Source organism: Chrysoperla carnea, chromosome 2, assembly GCF_905475395.1.
Source record: "Chrysoperla carnea chromosome 2, inChrCarn1.1, whole genome shotgun sequence".
Lineage (NCBI taxonomy): Eukaryota > Metazoa > Arthropoda > Insecta > Neuroptera > Chrysopidae > Chrysoperla > Chrysoperla carnea.
The window spans coordinates 43,990,536-44,012,505 of record NC_058338.1 but is presented as its reverse complement, the minus strand read 5'-3'; the positions used below and the strand labels follow the sequence as shown (position 1 = coordinate 44,012,505).

The 21,970-nt window shown below is 28.8% G+C and overlaps 1 protein-coding gene across 1 annotated transcript; it reads left to right on the top strand.

The window, feature by feature from the left end:
* The first annotated feature begins 5,722 nt into the window (after window positions 1–5,722).
* LOC123292386 lies at window positions 5,723–20,969 on the top strand. The gene is made up of 6 exons (XM_044873020.1): window positions 5,723–6,645; window positions 15,233–15,334; window positions 19,136–19,273; window positions 19,991–20,074; window positions 20,135–20,291; window positions 20,540–20,969. Exons 1-6 carry the CDS (start codon window positions 5,757–5,759, stop codon window positions 20,673–20,675), a joined length of 1,506 nt encoding a protein of 501 aa, XP_044728955.1. The 5' UTR covers window positions 5,723–5,756; the 3' UTR covers window positions 20,676–20,969.
* Window positions 20,970–21,970: the final 1,001 nt, after the last annotated feature.

Sequence of the window (21,970 nt, the reverse complement as noted above, 5' to 3'; positions counted from 1 at the left end):
ATTTTTCATATTCATATAGCTTTAATAGTAATTACAATTATTAAATTTTCATATCGGTTCAATAATTTTTGATTTTTGATTATAAAGTTCCTCCAGGGAAATTGATCGACCAACTTCTGGCTTTTTCTTTTTGTATCAGAGCTGTACTATATATGAGGGGCCCATTATAGGGAAGATTTCAGCCAGACTAGATATAAATAGGCCACGACTGTTAAAGTTACTATGTAAACTACTTGACTTGTTTCTTTCTTTTCAGATTTTAATTTTTATATTATTTATATTTTTTGTTTGTGTACCTATTAAATTTTTGTATACTTTAAACATTAGATTTATATTCTTTTATAAATTCAAAACAAAAAAAGAAATATGAAAATAATTTCACAATCTTTTAAGAAAAACAAAGATGAATATACAAATGGACTATAAGCGCTCCCCTATGCTAAAATACCATTTGGAATTGCAATACTATTTTTCCGGTAATAAATACAATTACCGACACCGGTATTTATACTTAAGAATGAATATCGTAAATATTACTTGAAAATATATGTTACGCAGGTCACGTACACCTTTTAATTATTTATAACCTCATGTATATTGAGATGTGCCTATAGCGAGATTTTATGAGAGGAAAAACGAGTAATCAATAATAATTTTTATATCAATTGGAATGCAATATAGGAAAACTTTAAACATTAGGATGGGTAGAATACAGAGATAAATCAGTCACAGTCGTGCATCTCTTGACCTTTCCTTACATCATAAATGCATATATTTTCATTGAAATCAAGATTTTAATTAGATGCAAAAAATATAATAATTATACTTTTATGTTACATTTACAATTGTAAGGCTAACTAACGTATAAGAGAGATTCCGGTTGATTAAATAAAGTTTTAAATTGTACAAAATTTTAAGTTTAAGGCTAAAATTATAATTTGTGGACTTTGTTCAGAAAATTGACAAAAGTGAAGATTATTACACTAATGATATTAAAAAAGTTTTATATGATAAAACTCACAAAAATACAAATAAAATACAAATTGTTTAATATTATTGAAAAATAACAAAAAAATTGTCAACTTTAACATACAAAAATTTTCTTCCATACAAAGTTTTGGCGTTTCTCAAACAGTTTTTGAGAAACGCTCGGAATCCAAGAACAATCAATGAATTATTATAAAAACTTTTCGACTGTATTGTTTAAAGCTCATATAAAGAACTTAAAAAAAAATTTGTGTCATCTTGAGTTTTGTAAGCCGTAAGAGGTACAACAAAAATTTAAATGAAAAAAATGTTCCTTGTAAAAAAATTAACAAGTTTTTTTGAAACATTTTTTGTTCAACGTCATAATTTACCTATGAGAGAACTAATTAGGCCAGAGCATAAGTATACATTTTCTCTCCACCTAAGAAGAAACTTCGAGCGAATACCTACTTCAATTGACTTTTATTATAAAAGAAAGTTTTTTTTTTTATGTTAAGAAGAAGTGGATGAAATCAGGATAACTGACTATATTCTTGATAAAATTATAAAATAAGATTAATAACCATTATGACGATAATAGTGTATTTTCCTGCAGTTAATTTAGATCTAGTACCTACAATAATATGCTTTGATTCAAATTATCTATTTTTTTTTTTTAAATTAAGAATTTTAATAAGCTATAAGCTTAACTAGCCTTATGGAATAATTTATGTTCTGACCTAATTAGGGTCCTCACGGGTAAATTATGATGTTGACAAAAAAATGTTTATTACAAAAGTTGTTTATTTTTTTTTACAGAACATTTTTTATATTCAAACTTTTGATGTATCTCTCACTGTTTACAAGATGGGTCCTGTGGACCCAAGACCCAAGATCGCACAAATTTTTATTTTTAACTCTTTTATGTGAGCTTTAAACAATGCAGTTGAACAGTTTTTATAAAAATTCATTGACTGGTCCTGTATTCCGAGATTGTACAATTTTTATGCATTAATAATTTCTTTCAAAAAAAATCCGACTGCGTTAAATAAAATCTGAAAAGAAAGAAACAAGTTCAGTAGTTTACAAAGCGATTTTAACAGTTGGTGGGGCCTGTTATTGGGAGATTTGAGTCGGTCTAGATTTTAATGATCCCCGATACTGTTAAAGCCACTTTGTAAACTAGAGCACGATAACTCAAAATCTAAAAAGATTTCAAGCTGAAATTTTTAGAGCGCAATCAGAGCGTAAAAAGTGAGGTCGAGTTCGTAAATGAGCAACATAGTAAACCGTTGGAGATAGAACAAAAGTTTAAATGTAAGAAATGTTCCTTATCAAAAAATAAACAACTTTTGTTTGAAACATTTTTTTGTAAACATTACTGTTTACTCACGAGGGCACACATTAGATGCAAATTTTATAGTATGTATTAATATGGGATTATCAGTTATGTATGTGTGATATTTCACCAATTAACTCAGTCAATTGTTTGTTTTCACTTGTTTAATATGAAGTTTTTATAACCTTATAAACAACTGTGGAAAATTTCAAAGATGCAACACTTTTTTCTTTATTATCATTATTTTTTACTTAATTTTGTTGTGCTATTATCTTATTTATAAAAATAATACAAGCACTGATATTAAACACTGTCTATATACAGAGATTTCAACAATTGTTTATTTTCACTTGTTTATAGAGTTTTCAGGAGAAATAAATTAAAAAGGTAATTAAAGAATTATTCATTTTGAAAATTTTTATCAATTTATAAATAATACACAAATGAGTTTATTGTACTGAGAGTATTTACACATATTTTTGAATAAACAAAAATTTTGAAATTTAATTTATGAATAAACATTTAAATGAAATATTTTATATTATTTTAAATAAATAAAATTTCATTCGTAAACGACTATTCATACACAATATTTGATTACCTATAATAATATTAACCTATAATATACTACAGTCATTTAAAACATATTATTCTACCAACCTTTCACTTTTAGCAAACAAGGTAAACTTTTTGTGACAAGTAGAGATTGATGAGTAGAACCCAATGAAACAAAAATTTAAATTACTAACGTGAACTCGAAAAAAAAATTTTAGGCCTTTTCTGCCTTGTAAAATTTTATTACAATTATCTCCGTTGGTTAAGGCGTAACCAATTCCGTTCCGTTATGCCTAGCGTAGCTGATTCGATTCGGAGTGCATGGTATATGTATCAAGGAGGTGCACTCAGCCTCTGAAATTGAGGAGCTGATAAATGAAATTATCGGCGGAAAGATGGTAAAACACATATATGGTATCACAATGAGCTCTATAGCCTAAGCGTGACCTTCGTGGAACGCCAATATAACGTAACCTAACCTAACCTAACCTAACCTAAATCGATAGATAATTCATACAACTAGTTTTCTATTTCAAATGGTTTCAAAGTTCTTTGCAATCAAAGACTGACCATAAATGTCAAAAAATTTTATGACTGTCTCACGTTTGGCTCTCGTTAATATTGTTTTTATTGAATTCTGTGCGACATACTCTACGAGTCATCAAAAGTGCACCTTGTTTCAAAAAATTTAAAAGAGAAACCCCATGATGAGTGTGCTATATAGTACATAAATATTTATATCAACTTAATGGGAAATTATTATTAAACTTTCTGGTAGTAAGTTACTCTACTCATCCTGAAAATACAAAATTGCGTTTTGATGTATTTTAGAGTGTTTTGTTAAAAAAAACTAGGGGATTACTTTACACAGACTTTGTAAATTCTTACCGATCGGAAACCAATAGCTATCTTTTACCATAACTACCATAACAGTTATGCGTTACCAGTGGATAACTACTGAAGAAACGGCGATTACCTACATAGTAAATTTACTCTCAACCACAAAACTTAAACATTTCTAGGGTTGGTATTTGTAAAAAGCGAAATATTTAGGTACTACAAGAAAAATAATTCCCTCAGAGATTGAAAACTATAAGCATCTAGAGACATTTAAAGAAATTTTCCCAAAATTCCATCATCATTAGGTACAGAAGCAATAGCTCTATCTCCTTCGGTATTTCGCTAATAAACTTAAGCAGAAAGTAAATGGTCTAGTGTTTAAAAGTCATATTCTTTACGGCTTATATTGTTATCTTTTGGTCAGTTTGAGACAATTTATAAGATATAAATATTTTGAAAATCTATTCGCATATAATAATATTATAATAATTGTTTGGTATGTAACTTTTTGAAATTTTGTTGAAGTGTGAAAAGTGAAATTTCTGTATCCATGTCACTTTGTTGATCGTGAAATTCATAAATATTTTACGTTCTTAAACACTTTTATAAAACTATATATTTTATGGGCCAGAAATATATTTAGAGTAACGTCTGGGGGTGAGTACCTTGACTACTTGACATCTTCTCAACTGTTTTGTGTATGGAAAACTTGTAAAAAGCATCCGCCATATATCTTCTTTCTGGTATATATTTTTAGCTATAAAATCCTCGTACGATTATGAATCAGATAAGATCGAAGTCGCTAAATACGTTTATGGCGTCCACAGTTCAAAAATTTTAAACAATAAACTATGGTACCTTTTGTTTTAAATGATCAAATATTTGCTGAAGATTATAGAAAAAACTCTCACAATTATCTTAGTACTTTAGAGAAAAATGTGGTAGAACCATAAATTGTTTCATGAGTAGAATCGAATAAAAAAATTTTCCAAATGGAGGGGATGAGGAACATCAAAATTTTGGTCCTTATCTGCCTAGATAAACTTTGATTGCAAATATCTCCGAAAATATGCAAGCTACTCACAAATTAATTCAAGCACCTGTAATTTCCCGATAAAAAATTGTTATAAAAAAAAAAAAATTGTGCGATCGCTGGTTACAAAAGCGTTCATATCTTGGAAACGAAAATGGATGATTTACATAAATGATCATAGCTTAAAGAATGCGGTAGACATTAGTATGCCAAGACAAGCATTTCGTAACTATACCGAATACGAGAGGTTTTTGAAAATTCGTTTCGTAAAAAAGTTCGTCATAACAAAATCATTGTTTCAGCAATCCTTGAGCTGAAACCAAGATTTAAAAAAAAAACACTACAAAGAAACTTAACCTTTTTAAATAAATGTAGATTTATTAATTACTATTCAGTACCTAATAATTTTTTATACGTTGCTGGTCAATTCTCTTGACATTCTTTAACCCTTCGAGACCCTACGTACATTTCTTGCTCCTTCACTGCAAGCCTTATTTAGTAATATGGTAGGCATAACTAATTTTTTTCCCTTAATTTCATACGAGCATGTTTCTGCTTGTAAAATTGAACTATTTTTAGCCCCCGAATGAAAAAGGGGCTTTAGTAGTATGGCCGCTATGTGTGTGTGTCTGTCTGTCTTTCTATGGCATCGTAAAGCCTAAACGGGTGAACCAACTTGGATTTTTTTTGGTTTCGTTTGAAAAGTAACTTAATGGAGAGTGTTCTTAGGTATGTTTCAAGTGCAAGTTTAGGGTTCCGTGCCCAAAAAATTTGTCGGGGTTTTTTTAAATTTTGTAAATTTCACTTGTCTAAATAATACACTTAGTTTATTTCATAGGTCCATGTAAAATTAGACAAAAATGAAGATAAATTAAAACAAAAACTATAAAAATCAAGTGAATTTTCGAGAAAACTGATATAAATATTTTAATCAAAATGAATTCGGACAAATTAAAATCAATTAGTGAAAAACAACAAAACAATGACAGTTGCACAAAAGAAAAATCTTCATTTAAAACGCGCATGCAAAACTTTTGCGCAAACATAACAGTGGAACCAATGATGGCATGTTATATAATGCCAAGTGTATTATCAAGTTTAGCTGTACAAAATTTAAATTTAGAAAAAGCATGTCGTGTAAATTTAAATTTTGGTAGTGATGTATGTGACGCATTATCCAGACGTGATACAGCTAATTACACGTTCGAAGAAACACAAGTACAACAACTGGTTACCGGATTAACAATATGGAAGACCGCATTACAAAGTTCGATACCAGTGATTTTAATGTTGTTTGTTGGATCGTGGAGTGACCGTCATAGTTGCCGTAAACCTTTTATGATTATTCCAGTTTTTGGTGAATTAATGACTACTTTAAGTTTAATTCTTTGTACATATTTCTTTTACCAATTACCTGTTCAAGTTAATGGGTTAGTTGAAGGTTTAATTCCTGCTTTGTCTGGAGGGTGGTTTACAATGTTTATGGCAACGTTTGCATATATTGCTGATGTAACAACAGAGGATGAACGGACTCTTCGCATTGGTGTAGTAAATGTTTTTTGTTCGTTGGGTGTACCAGTTGGTTTAGCACTAAGTGGTATTTTATATATGGAAATCGGTTTCTATGGTGTATTTTCGATATCATCGATAATGTATGTGTTTAGTATTATATATGGAATAGTATATCTTAAGGAAAAGAAGAAAATCGTTCCCATGGAAGAAAAATTACCTTCAACAAATGAAAAAGATTCAAAGTCTTCGGTAAATATTTGTGCATTTTTAAGAGACTTTTTCGATTTTAAAAATATTCTGGAAACTTTTCGAGTAACTTTTAAAAGTGGTGAAAATGGAAGAAAAAAGAAAGTTATTACAATTATGATTGTTGTCTGTGTTGTTATTGGACCAATGCATGGTAAGTGTTATTATTAAGACATTATATAGACTTTCAAAGAATCATTCTAATTAAATTATGAGGCATGAATTTTGCTCAAGAGTTGATTAGATTCGATTGAATCAATTGAATGTGACACAAGTTTATTTGGGGGATGGATAGTGTTAAATTCAAAAGTATCTTAATTGGGAAATTTTCTATAAATAAGATTTATTTATAACATCTTTGCTTGTGCTTAATGATTCAGTTCAAAGGATTCCAGAAAGGATTCAACCCGCTTGCTCTTGCTAAGTCCAGCCAGACATCAAATTTGTGTACTCCTATGCGTCTGGTAATAACGAATTGTCAAACTATAATATGAAACAAATTAAGTACACAATAGCTGAACCTTTAGAATACCTTATAAACTTAATTTTCTTGGAAAGCACTTATCCCGAAAAATTGAAAGTAGTAGTGGTAAAACTAGTGTTTAAAAATAAAGGCGATTAACTTGAGTTCACTAATTAGAGACCCATATCATTTGTGTCCTTATTATCAAAGAACTGATATCAAAACGTGGCGAGCCTATATGTATTTACACACCTTTTCGGCAAATAAAATTTATTATTATTATTATTAAATCTTGCAAATTCCACACTTGTTGGTTTAATTCTGACAAAAAATTACAATGATTTTTTTCCTCTTACATTCCTCTTATACAGTAATTCTACAAGTTTTATTTCCTTTTTTGCACCCCGCCTTTATGTTATGCTATCATGATTGCAAAAACGGGAATAGAAGTTAAAATAAAATATTTAAAATTATTGTCAAATAATAATTTATTTTTGATGGCCATTGTTGAAAATAACGTGACCAATGGTATTTTAAAGATTTTTGTTTTGTCAAAATATCTATATACGTAGTTAATCCTTCATATGAATTATTTGACTAACTAATTTAATTTTTGGTAAATTTTATAAACAAACCTTGAAACAAGGTGAATGTATTCAAAGGAATGCATTCAAAATCAATAAATATTGCTTTTTATTTTGAATTTTCCTTGATCTAGAAAATTAATAAAAATCTTTGAAGCAATTAATATTTTCTACTTTTCGATTTGTAAAATTCACGAAATTTTGTTTCACATCTGAATTCTCATAATAAAATTATCATAAGTTTAATGTGCAACATTTACAAATGATTGCAGGTGTTGTACTTACCTTTTAAACGTTCCTCGCTTATCCAGGTCTCATTCACCCGGATTTGACTCTATTTTACGTATGCACTTCTCAGAAATATACTTCCACCATAAAAATTCTAGAGGGTTCCCAAACAATAGTTCAACCAATATTTCGAGGAATTTTTTCTGTAGTAATTTGAAGGGATCCGACTTATTATTAATATTTCGTTCGTATTGTTATTATTTTGAAAGTTTTTAGATTAGATATTATATTTCATGACAATTGTGGAATTGTATGTCCTTTGTGCAAATGTTTGTAGGTAATACTCGTCGATGCAGCAACAAAATAATAATAATCATAATGATAATGATTTCACAGTTTAATGATTAGAGGTCAATTAATTATTATTCAACTAGAATAGCGGTGTACTACAGTCACATATTACTGAACGTACCATGTTATATTTACTTGAAATTGAGCATTTCACGAAATTTAAATTTTATTTCTAGTAAATATCAGAATTGCAAGAAAAGTTACTGGGATAGTTATTTATAATTAAGATTGTGTTCTTATTATTATCACAATTTTATATGAACTTCACTTGTAAATAACAAACAATGCACTAAAAACCTATAGGTACTTCTCATTCTTCGATTAATTAAAAATTTGCACACCTATCAAAATCCAATGACAGTGCAATAATTTAATTTGAATATTAATACTATTTACAATAACAACGTGATGTAACGGCTGTGGTACCCGCACCGAAAACGGAAGGTAGGCAGGTCAAAACAAAGATATACTAATAGATTTCTATTTAAATGCTATTTTGTTACCCAAAGAGTACACAAATTTTAACTTAGCGACACTAAAAAATAAGAAAATAAATTATAGTTTAAAATTAGATAATAATTTTAATTGAAATGTAAATTTCAAAGCATAGGGTGGTCATTACCTATCAGGTAAGCTAATTTAAACAAGTGAAAACAAACAGTTGGTTGAGTTAATTGTTCAAATACCATGCATAGACTCTTAGATAGCTACCTACATAATATATCCATATAATACATACTATAAATTTTGCACCTAATTTGCAATCGCGCGGGTAAACAGTGATGATTACGAAAAAATATTTCATAAAAAAGTTGTTAATTTTTTCATAAGGAACATTTTTTACATTTAAGCTTTTGTTCTATCTCTAACGGTTACCAAAATGAGACGGACCCAATTGACCTATGTTGCTCATTTACGAACTCGACCTCACTTTATCGTGTCCACAGACCGACGGACAAATGAAAATGGACTAATTAGGTGATTATATGAACACCTGTACCAAAATTTTGTTCGTAGCATGAATATTTTTAAGCGGTCCAAACTTGGGTATAAAATTAGTATACCTTAATATATTTGATATATGCATGGTATAAAAATGAATATAGAGTATTTTACATTAAAATTAAAATGATTATCTACTTTTTAGGCCAATAAAGCGTTTTTTTATACTTTTTAAACTAGGTAATTTATTTACCTTTAACCTTATTGATAAATTTTTGATAAATATTTAATGAATGAAACAATTTGGATATGTGACTTGTTATAATGTGAAATTTTTTCCAAATAATTGCTAGATCAAATCAGGATTACCTATGACTCCTTCGAAACATTGTACTTTCAAAATGAGAAAAGTTATTGCACAAATTTCTACGAAGTTAGAACTAATATTAACCGACAAATTCCTATTTAGTTTAGTCCTCTGTCCTTACTATATGCTCCGAGTATGTTAACGAATGAACATAGTCTTAACAGTTCCCAAAACAAGTCAGATATAATTATTTCTGATCGAATTGAAAATGATCTTCGTTATATGATGAGTAAATCTAAACATGCTTAAGGTAGTACTATCGGTAATAGACTTTGCATTCAGAATTTAATGCAACTTGGCATAGTTGTCCATTATTATATCATAATTAACCAGTTAAATTTTTAGGGGTCTTCAGAGAACTGAAAATCTGAACTTGCAGTTTTGCGCAATAAAATAAAATCTGTGATTTCCCATAAGGATCAATGTTAAAATATCTCTAAAATATCTTTTTTTTTCAGTTCTCTGAAGGCCCCTAAAAATTTAACTGGTTAATTGTGATATAATAATGGACAACTATGCCAATTTTCATTAAATTCTGAATGCAAAGTCTATTACCGATAGTACTACCTTAAGATATTGAGAACACATATTTTTCATGAAGTGGGTAATTTCACTAAGAGTCCATTCATGTATATGTAGTTTGTATGTATTTGCACTAAGGAAGTTGTTAATTCAATTGTTTAATATGTGAAGTAATTTACTTATATTACCCGAAAAATGACTATTTTATATAAATTACATACTTCATTGAATTTGTATAGTGAAGTAGTATGAGACTCGTTACCTATATAACAACTACTACTTCTAAACGTGTATTATCTAGTTTTGGAATCTATTACTCAAAAATTTTTTCACCCCATCCATTTTGCTCTGAGGGTGGAATGGGTGAGAAATGTTATCAATAAATTTTATATAAAGTTTAGAAGCATAGCAAAATTTCAAAAAATATTTTACAATAAATATTTTAGTCTTGTTTATTTTTCTTGAAAATGAGCAAAAAAAAAAAAAAACTTTCCATACGAGATTTTTAGACCAACATATTCGCTTTCCAAGCAAAATATAAAATCCTATATCAACAGAAGTAATCATTGCACTGAAATTTTTCGAATAGCATTCGAAAACTGAAACTTCTTGTAAGTCTTTGCATATTGTTTTGTAAAAAATTTTACCATTCTCCTAATCTTCGCTCTTAAGACAAGTCAAAAAACAGATTATTTCCAAATTTTAGGCGTTTCTTCACGTGGTCCCCAATTTTATAACAACAAAGCGTTATCTAAAATGTTATCATGTTTTTTAGAAAACTAATTTTGGAGCGTTTTAATCGTACAAAAAGTTTAAAAATTATTTTTCAACAAATTTATTTAGACCACTCGGAAGTTTGTTTTTTTTTTCTTGAAAATTTGTCTAAAAAATCTTTCTCGAAAATGAACTATAAAAAGTTCTAGCACGAGCTTTTTGGACCAGACTATTCGCATTCCAAGCAAATTATTAAGTATTTGTGTATTCCTAATGTTTGTGCATAAAATTTTTTACAAAACAAGATGCGAGGGCTTAGAAAAAGGCAGTTGAGTTTTCGAACGATATCAGAAAAATTTTTGTGCGATGCAGATTATACTGGATTTTAAATCCAAATTGTTAAAAGTGCGTGGAAAGCGAATTTTATAGCTCCTATTCAAGAAAAATAAACAAGTAATGAATGATAACCATGAATGATAAAATTGTCACATCCTCTTAAACTATATAAAATTCATACAAATACTGAAAAACCTCTATTTTAATTTATATATCTTTAAGTTTAATTAGTATTTAAGGACATATTATCTAATGTTCAATTGAATGATTTCTATCTCGTTAGAATTTTTGTTTACAAATAAAAGCACACATACTATGATGTCTTTAAAAAGGTTGCTCATAATAGGGTATTCTAATATTTTTGAAAAAGTACTTCAAAATGTTGATTTTGCTAATAAAAAGCCACCAAAAATTTATTTCGGGAAAATATACACGCTTTCTTGCCAAAAACTTAAATTAAATTTTAAACCTTTTTTAAACTGTCAAAAACGCGGACATCCAATTTGATGACGTAATATCGGTATCATTATACGAAATAACACCAATAAGTTTGACAGATATATTCATAGACATCTGATTATAATAAATATAAATACTGATTATCTATGGATATATTATACCCAGCTGTCTACACTGAACTAACTGATGGTCTATGGCTCATACCGATATGATATCACAGCAGGGCTTTCCCGCGTTTTAGAACACGTGATAAACAGTTTAAAAATTACGATTTTTAATTTTAATATTTTAAAAGAAAAATGTGCTTTTATGACTCGAAATCAGAATATTTAAGTAAATATTTCATAAATTTTTTTCAAAATTTACAATTTATTTTTGACTAACGATAATACCCTATTGCTCCGTTTATAGATGATAAGATGATGATAGGTCAAGTGTCTCCATTTTTTTGCGTCTACCTTGTAGGAAGCTGAAAAGTGTATTTTCTGTGCAACGTTTACAAAATATATTCATAATGGTTGCCAATGGTTTCCGCACTTCGAAAGTAGAAACCTTGATTTTCATTAAAAATCTGTTTGTAAATAGTTAAGTTTGATAGCCCGGAAAATAGAAAACCATGTTCCGGCATACTATTCCGTTCACTTGTAAATTTACCCTCATTTTAGGAAAGTAAGAAACTGCGAATTAATAGAAAACGAAGAACGAGGTTTTATTTGATACAAAAAACACTTTATTTGGTAATAAAATCATGGTTGATATGTAATCTTTCATTGGCATTTTATAAAATTTGTACACTGACATAATCTTTCCAAATATTTCCATAAAACGTTTTAGTCCATGGGAGATGATCCCAAAAGTACCGATGCATGACATGTTAAAATGGATAAAGAAAAGCAGTATGTACGTACGATTGCGTACATCACACAATGAACAACGAACAATGAACAGGAAATTTTGTTATTCGATGTTCGTTGTGTGTTGTTAACCACTGCATGTGACCCCAGCTTTTGAAGTACAGATAAAAAGTATTATCCAATAAATTCCCCAAAGAGTTATGATTTATAGCGATAAAAGACAATTTTAATGATATAATGATATAATTTTTAAAGTATAATCAAAATAAAATTTTCTATACGTGAAAAATAAGTTATGTTATCAATTGAAGGCTACAGTTAAATGTTTTTTAATTTTATGATTATATAAACTTTATTAATTACTATTTTACGTATTTTTGTATTAACTTATTATATTATAGGCAATTTAATCATTTTATTTAATAAAAATTTCAAAAATTCAAATAAGAAATATGAATGATAAAGTTCTTGGACACTATGTTTTGTAATAATACAATAACGATGTTATCGTGTCCACAGACGGACGGACGGACTACCGGAAATGGACTAATTAGGTAATTTTATAAACACCTATGCCAAAATTTTGTGCGTAGCATCAATATTTTTAAGCGTCACATATTTGGGACTAAACTTAGTATACCTTGCATATTACATATATGCATGATATAAAAAAAGGTACGTTGACTTCTGTTTAATCATAAAGACGTACAAAAAACTAAATAGGTACTGTATATTAATCATTTCCCTTAAAATAACACGATTAGTAAAAATTTTTTGGAAACTTTTAAAAATTGCTTTGTAAAAAATCTATAATTAGAAGAATGTTTATTGTCTGTCTGCGGACTAATAACGTAGTGGTTATACCAACTAAGGGTATGTGCACGTAAAGGGTGAATTATGGTAACATTATTTTACCGCGTTCGAAGTTTAAATATGACATTTATTACCCTTCGTTCCTTATTTACCTCACGTAACTTACTAAGCAAAATATTTTTGCAGGCACTTCTTTAGTATCTAATATTATTTTAATTTGTACAAATTCATTTTGGGAACTCTAATTAATTTTAATTACCTTCATAATAAAATAATTGTTATCAAATATGATTTAAATTGCATTTAAAATGAAAAATTTGCTTTTAATTGTTAAGAATTTTTTTAAAGATAAAATAAATACCCACAATTATCTGTATATTATACAGAAATTGGACCCGGATACTCAATTTGAATGCTTTGAAGTCATTTAATATTAAATTTTTTTTAAAAACTGTATGTTGAATTCAGATTTACTTATTATATAACATTTAAACTATTATTCAGCGTGATAAAAATTTTTAAATTTTGAGTAAACAATAAGAGCAAATTACAAATAAACTGTAATCATTTTTCACAACGAGTATCTTATTTGAAGCAAACGACTTACTTAATATAAATTTCATATTAACAACCCTTTAATTCCATTGGCGTAGAAATTTACCGGGTCTAATAGTAAGTATTCGCCATAACGATTTTATATAAATAACAATTTCCTAAATGGATTTTATGTTTTTGATAAATCAGTTTCGCATTCACCATGTTTTATGTGTCTGAAAAATCGTATACTCCGGTTTTCAATTTCTTTAAAAATATATCAAAATTTCAAATTTGAACTATAATTTCAGATTTTTTAGGAACTAGATTAGGTTAGGTTAGGTTAGATTAGGTTAGAGTGGTTGTTCTGGGGAGAGACACACTTAGATCATGGAGTCCGCTACCATGGATACCGAAAAATGGTTGGCCCATCCCCGGCCACTACTCCATGAACCCTTTGGAGCTTATTAGGAACAACAGAGAGCTTTGACGTCAACAGACTTTAGGTCAGAGAGGTCGTCAGAGAAAGGCTGGCTCAAATAAGTCCGTCTCCCCACGGCAAGAGTTGGATAGTGACACAGAAGATGAGATTCGTCTCCTCCTCCTCCACACTGTGACAGCTCCTGCAATAGTCATGACATACTATCAGGCCCATGCGTTCAGCATGCCTACCGCCCAGCCAGTGTCCTGTAATAGCCGCAAAAACTTTGCTAATAGAGGCCTTTAGAAGCGTTATAAGATCTTCGGAACGCCTACGATTGTACTCTGACCATATAGGAACTAACTGTACAATAAATAAAAGTGACTTCTGAATGGCCAATCAGATTTTTTTTAAATGGATTGTGAATTTCAGTACACAAAGTTTTTGTTTGGAAGTTTTTTCGAATACCATTTAAGTTTTATTTTTTTTTATATAGAAAAACTTACTAAGCGAAATATCTAACAATCGTTTTTTTATTTGCCAAATATGTTTTCATTATCTGAAAACTTTTGGTTTATAATTTTTCCAAAACATCTCATTCACTATTTTAAGAGTAAGTTAAAGTTTTAAGAGTAAGTAAGAATCCATCACTAAACTCATATTTCCACTTCATTTAATGTTTCTTATTGTTCTATTGTCCGAAAAATAACAGTTTTGAAAATGTTGAAATACCGAAAAAAAAAGGTAAAACAGGGTTGGAAACTTGACACCTCCAAGACTCATATTCTTCTCAGTATGAAAGAGCTGCAGTGGTGTCTAAGTCCTTAAAAAGCGTGTTAAAAAAGCCGGTAGTGGCTGAAAAGCTAACACCTCCAAAAGGCACATCCTTGACATTAACCTAATCTCATATCGATTTTTAACTCTATAGCTCAGTTAATCGAAAAAAAAGAAGGATTTCCTCTGGGAATCCCCTCCATATTACAACACTATAAACCGAATTATTTATTGCTCGTTTAAAGGGGACCACATGTTCAAGAAACAAACGAAATTTATATTTTCAAAAATATAAATAATTATTTTATTAAATACATAAAAATATTTATTTAAATTAGTTATAGCTATATATTATTTAATGTTGATTTTCTTTTTCCAGGTGAAATGGCTGTAATGTACTTATTTACAAGATACAAATACAATTGGAATGAAGTTGATTTTAGTCTGTTTTCAACTTATAGTGTTATTGTTAATTTAATAGGTAAATATGAATAAACTTTCTCTGTTATTTGTTTCAATTTATATTTTATCAATAATTTACTTTTAAATTCATTCATTTGTTAATAATTTGATTATATATTTCCTCAAATTTATCTTAGCAATTAAGAAAATAACAAAACCTTTTGTTATACAGTGTACCTGGTTCGAATCGTCCTAATTTAAATTACTTGTAAAGAACGTTATAATCGGGGCGGAATTTCCAAATCCATTCATTTGTTTCAAACAAACAAACAAACAAACATCCTCACTTTAACATTTATAATATAAAAAGATATGCAGTTTAATTGAAGACATAGAATCTAAAACTAGTATAGATTTATTTGACATTTTAGTGATAAGTGTACTCAATTAATTGAGTCAGTTAGTTTTTGATAAATGATAAATACATATTTGAAACTTCGTGACTGGTTTCCTTTTGAGCAGCCTACCAAACTAGTTATTAATGCTATCAAGTGGTCATAATGTCTGCCAAATGCCTTGCTGCGTTTTTTTAGGTCGATAGCTTAAATATGACGTTATCATGCTCATTTGAAAAAGCAGCACTTTCGAAAAAAGTTGTATAGAGAAAGTTTGGTAGATTCGCCAAAAAGAAGTCACTCACAAAGTTTCAAGTATGTATTGATCATTTAAGAAAAAGGATGCTGTCCCGCAGTATAAATACTTATTTTTATAGACAAAATTCGTGAATTTTATCAAACTTTTTATATTTATAGTTTCTATTAGAATTAGTCATATTTCAAATGGTTTAACAATAAACTGTTAGTAGGTCCCTACTTCATACAGTTTAAAGTTAATTATAATTAATTTTCAAATTGTTCAAACAGGATTGTTTTGTTTTTTATTTTTTCAAATTTTTTAAATTGAATTTAATTCAAAATTATTTATATTGTATGTATAACGTTTCCATTACCATTTTAAAATATAAATAATATTATTAAATTAAAGGTTGAATTACTTCATGTATAATCGAATAGAATATTGTGAAGTGGAAACCGGAAAATGACGTCAACGTAATACTTTTTATTTCAAATAAAACCTATACAATTATATTTCTATCCATCATTATCTATGTTGTACACTAATTTTAAAGAATTTGTATTTTCTCACAACCATATATAATATCATTTTTATAGTACTTCGGCCTGTTTAATTATTCCAGCTGAATATGAAAATTAACTAATGTCGATCAGACAGCGGAACATGTCCAGTGTAGATATTTTCATTCTTGTAAAATGTTTATAGTAGTTTGCAGATATTGATCATTCCTGAAATTTATACAACAAAAGTTTGTGACACGAAATTTTTGTATACATTCAATAGGGGGTTGTTTGGAGACATTAAATCTTGAAAATGACTTTTTTGCTTTTCATCTTATATCTTGCTTTCTATTCATTAAAACTTGATGAATTTAGTGTGACGAATGCATAAAAAATCTAGTGCCGCTACTTTTTGAGTCACCCCTCTTCGATTTACGTAACTAGGTTCGGTTAAGTTATATTGGCTATTCACGAGGATCACACCTAGGCTATAGAGTCCATTGTGTGATATCATTTATGTGTTTTACCACTTTTTCCGCTGATAATTTCTATGTCAGCTCCTCAATTATTTTCAGAGGGGTATGTACACCAGCCCATCGCAACTATTAATTAAATTTTAGGTTCAATGTGGTGGTCAAGTTTGACAATCCAAAATTATCTGCAATGATATGAGATCGAAAACGTCTACAATGAATACGTCTCGCTGGTAGAACATAAGGAGATATAAGATTTGTATTTATCCTGTTAATAAATTACGAGTTATAGAACAGGATAAATCGCACGCAACGGTGTCAACACTCGACGCCAAAAATTTCACAGGCCGATGTACTATTATATATATATACAGTGTTGTCTGTTTAAATAAAACGAAATAAAAAATAATGAAATTAATTTAATAGCCTTGTTGTCGTCGAATCATATATATTTTTAATTTTCTGGCGACGAGTTATTTTTTCCATCCTGAAATACATATAAAATAAAAATCTTTATTATATCTTTACGTTTTGAAATTAAAAAGAAAAAGCGTTTCAGCGTTTGTATATGTCAATATGTAAGATTAAAAAATTCAAAGTATGTCTCAAATGCACTTTTTTAAGAAAAATGAAGAATTTAATGGTAAGCTGCCGTTTGCTAGAAATTTTGTAAAAGCCCGATAAATTTGAAATTTAGGCTCACTTGCAGTTCTATTTAATTGCACACTCGTAGGTTTGTTTTTAACTTAACTTTTGCGTACAAATCTTGAAAACATATCATTGAATTTTCGGTTGAAAATACCTTTATATTATTATTTTTATTGGGATAAATTAACCAAAAAAGTTTTTTTCTAAGGAAGCAATATAGTATATTTGTGAATATGATTTTTTAAATGTGAATATTTCGAAAAGAAAAACTTTTACAAGTATACTTATAATTTTCGTGATTTTTTTTTTCATTTTTTGAAATCTAAATGCTTTTAAATTAATTTTTAAACAAAAATACTTTTCTCCAAAATTAACCACTTTGTGCCCATATCGGATGGATTAAGTATGGAATTACAATTAATATACTCTTTTTTACAAGCTACCAATAATATTTCTTTAGTTTTTGAGAAAATGGAAACTAAGGTTTTGCCCTAATAAAGTGTTTCAAACAAAAGCTGTTTTTTTATTAGAAACATTTTTTATAGTTTCCAAGATGAGTTCTAAAGAACCAAGATCTATTGAACCTATGTTTCTTATTTACGAACTGAAACTCCCCTTCCAAGTTAAAACAATTTAAAGAGTGCATAGATAATATACTCAACCAATCAAATACACTGAAAAACTTCAAATTAGATTATTTCTACCAATCCCGATAAGCTACAATTATCTTAGTTTGACAGAAGAGGAATTGAACTACAATTATAATGGGGTTCTATGGCTATGTCATATCGTTTTATGTGCAAGTCTCTTCGGACACTACAAATAATGATCAATTACAAGTGAAATTACAAAATTAAAAAATCCCCGACAAAAGTTTCGGGTACAGAACCCTAAACTCACACTCTCCATTAAATTACCTTAATCTGTTTAGAAACTGTGATACCACAGGCAGACAGACAGACACACACATAACAGTCGAACTAATAACACATTTCTCTTTAATTCGGGTGTTAAAAAGTGGGCTGTACTTGAACTCTAGTTTCAAAAAATGAGGATTGATGAAATGAAAAAAGGAGGTTATCGTAATCCGTTTAAGAGCTACGATGTGACAGGCAGACAGGTAGACATAAACATAACGGTCAATTTTAAAACAACTACATCCGATTTTTTAACCCCTCTCTTTGACTGGGGTTAAAAATTGGCTGAAGTTGAACTTCTTAGTTTCAAAAAATTGAAGACGATGGAAAAGAGAGGAACATCCACCACTAAGTTACATAAAGTATACTGGAGAGACCACTTTTTAAAAATATTCGTTCTGAGGGAAAAATTGCAAATGGTGACTAAATAGTCTTTCTGAAATTATAAGTAACTTATTTCTAACTTTTACCCAATTTTCTTTTACTGTCAATATTCTGTGTTTACAATGAGCTTTCGTACCAACATTAGTGATAATATAAAATTGTTTCCTTGAAATTAATTTCAAAAGTAAACAAGACATAATTATTTAAAACTACATTTTTATTTTAAAATGATGACTGAATTCTATTATTTAATTAATTGAAGTGTACCTATGTGTACATAATTAAAATGATATTTTATATATTTTTAATTTGCTCGTTTCAGGGACATCGGTGTCTGTCGGTGTATTTAGTCACGTTTTGAAAATTGATGACACCATAATTGGAGCACTTTCCTGTACAAGTAAAATATTATCAAGTTTTGTTTATGCATTTGCGCCGAATACATTTGTTTTTTATTTAGGTAAGCATTGGTTTTAGGTCTTGGTCGTTTTGACCAAAGGATGCCTTTTTTGGCCAAAATATGCCCATAGCTAAAGATGACCAAAAATTAAATTAAAATCATGCTTTATTTGAGGAAATCATTAATTTTATTTTCTTGAGTATAGTTCTTAGTTTTTGGGAAAAATAACGGATCCAGTGTGGAATATTTTATAGATAAAGATTGCTGAATAAATTTTCATAGTTGTAAATAATGTTTTTAAATAAATAAATCTTTATAAGGTAGTACGAACGACACGGCAAGTGTTTGAAATTATTTGTACTTTGTTTTCAAGTTTGATGATGAATTTTGTGAATGTAGACGAAAAATAACAATAAAATCTTTCGATATCTGTCTTGTTTTTCAAAATATTGAAAGCTAAATAATTAACAAAACTTTCAATTTTCGATATTTTGAAAATTACTCCAGATATCGAAAAATTCTATTCTTACTTTTCGTCTTATATTGACAACTTATAACATAATTCATCATTAAAATTGGAAATATATATTTTTTAATTTGTGCCCACTATCGTGCTCCTACATTCTTAACTAGCCGGAGACGCGGATATTTTTGTTTCAATAATTTATTAAGGTTTTAACTTTAATTTAAATAATCGGGCACGTGATTAATTAAATCGGCACCCGATAAAAATTTTGACTAAAATTGTTGTAAACTTTCAAATTTATATTTTTACAGGTTCAATAGTAGAAATCTTAAATGGTACATCATTTATTGCAATGCGTTCCATGGTGTCAAAATTAGTGCCAAATGAAGAATTAGGTAACTTTCAATATAACAATTTCTCAAGACATAAAATGAGGAAAAAAATTTGTATTCCAGGTCAAGTTATGTCAATTTTTGGTGTATGTGAAGCACTCATGCCGTTAGTTTATGGACCCATGTATGGTGCAGTTTATTCGAAAACTATGCATACAATGCCAGGTGCATTTTTTGTTTTAGGTGGCTTATTGACAATACCAGCTTTAGTCATCTTTCTGTAAGTTACGAATTTTTACATTTAAGGTAGTTGAGTCCTTATAGTCAAGTCTATACAAACATGCTCTAATATATTCGAGCACTGTTGTGTACAATACTAAGAAATTGTTTTTATACATTTACTTTATACACACACTCGGGATATATACACAAGTATTCAAATTAGAGTTTTCATGTCCGCAATAAAATTTTTCATTGACTGTATCAATTATTGTAATATATCGACTAACGAAATGTTTAATTTTATAGCTGGTTGTACACTGAAATGCAAAAGAATCCACCAAAATCAAATGATGTTAAAGAAGGTATTACAAACAAAGCTTTTGAAGCTGGCGAATTGGCTGTGGTAGATTTAAGTGGAGCTCATTTTAATTCAAAAGTATAGGTATAATGTTAAAACCTTGTGCATTATAGTTGCCTTAAGATTGTGGCAGTAGGAGCAGATGGTGAATTAGACAAGTGAAAGCCAGTATCAAGTTATTGGCGTGTTTCAAGATAGATATTAAAACGTATTTAAAATAATTTATTATTATTGTTGATCTGTTCCTACAGACTTGGTTAATATTAATCTTCGTTTATAAACAAATTATTATTCTGATGATCAGAAATGCAGATGCTCATCATAATTCAATGACTAAAATATACAACGTGTTCTGTTATTGACTGCAGAAACCTAGCTTCCGAAAATAAGCTCATCATGAGCAACAAAAAAACTCTTTTCCAAATTTGGATCTGACTCCTAATTTGGGAGATACGGGTATGACAGAAATTGATAAATTTTTTCATTCACTGACAATCATTGGATTACCAATAGCCAATGATAATCAGTAGATATTTATTTATATTATTTTAAAAAAACATTAGATTATTGTACGTACACAAACAAACCATGCGACAATGGGTGTGGTTTGTTTGTTTACGTCCAATGATAAAATGTTTACTTATAATTATTATTATTTTCTCACAATAATAGAATAAAAATATAAAAACTTTGACAGTTTGACCAAATTCAATTAAATAATTTTATACTTTTTAAAATTCCTTCCATCATTAAGTAAAACTTACTAATATCTACTGATTATCATTGGCTACGAATGATAGTCAGAGAATGAACAAATGTATCAACTTTTGCCATACCCATATCTTCCAAATTAGGCATCAGATTCAAATTTGGAAAATAGTTTTTTTGTTGCTCTTGATGAGCTTATTTTCGGGAGCTTGGTTTCTGCAGCCAATAACAGAACTAGTTGTATATTTATGAAGAAATTTTCATTAACTTCGAATTAGAATGACTTGGTGAATTTTTTGACCAATTTGAATATATCAGATATTATTAGTCAGTTAGTTTTTTAATATATTCGAAGTATGCGAAGCATTTTATAACAATTTTTGGAATGGCTTAACAGTGTCTTTGGTTTATGGAATTTTTTTGTTTTAATTATGATACGAGTTAGTTTTGCAAAAAATCACTTTTGAAACCGATTTCAGAATAGAAAAATCAAATTCCGTCCTATTATTTATTTTTGACGTTTGAATCGTAGATAAATATTTTACTATTTTAAGTCATTGTTGGACTATGCTACAAATGAAGTGTTAATATGATATTGATGTGGAATGAGGCCTTCTTTATACGGAAAAAAAACGGTCCCGAAATAATCCTCAATTTTTTGAAATAACACT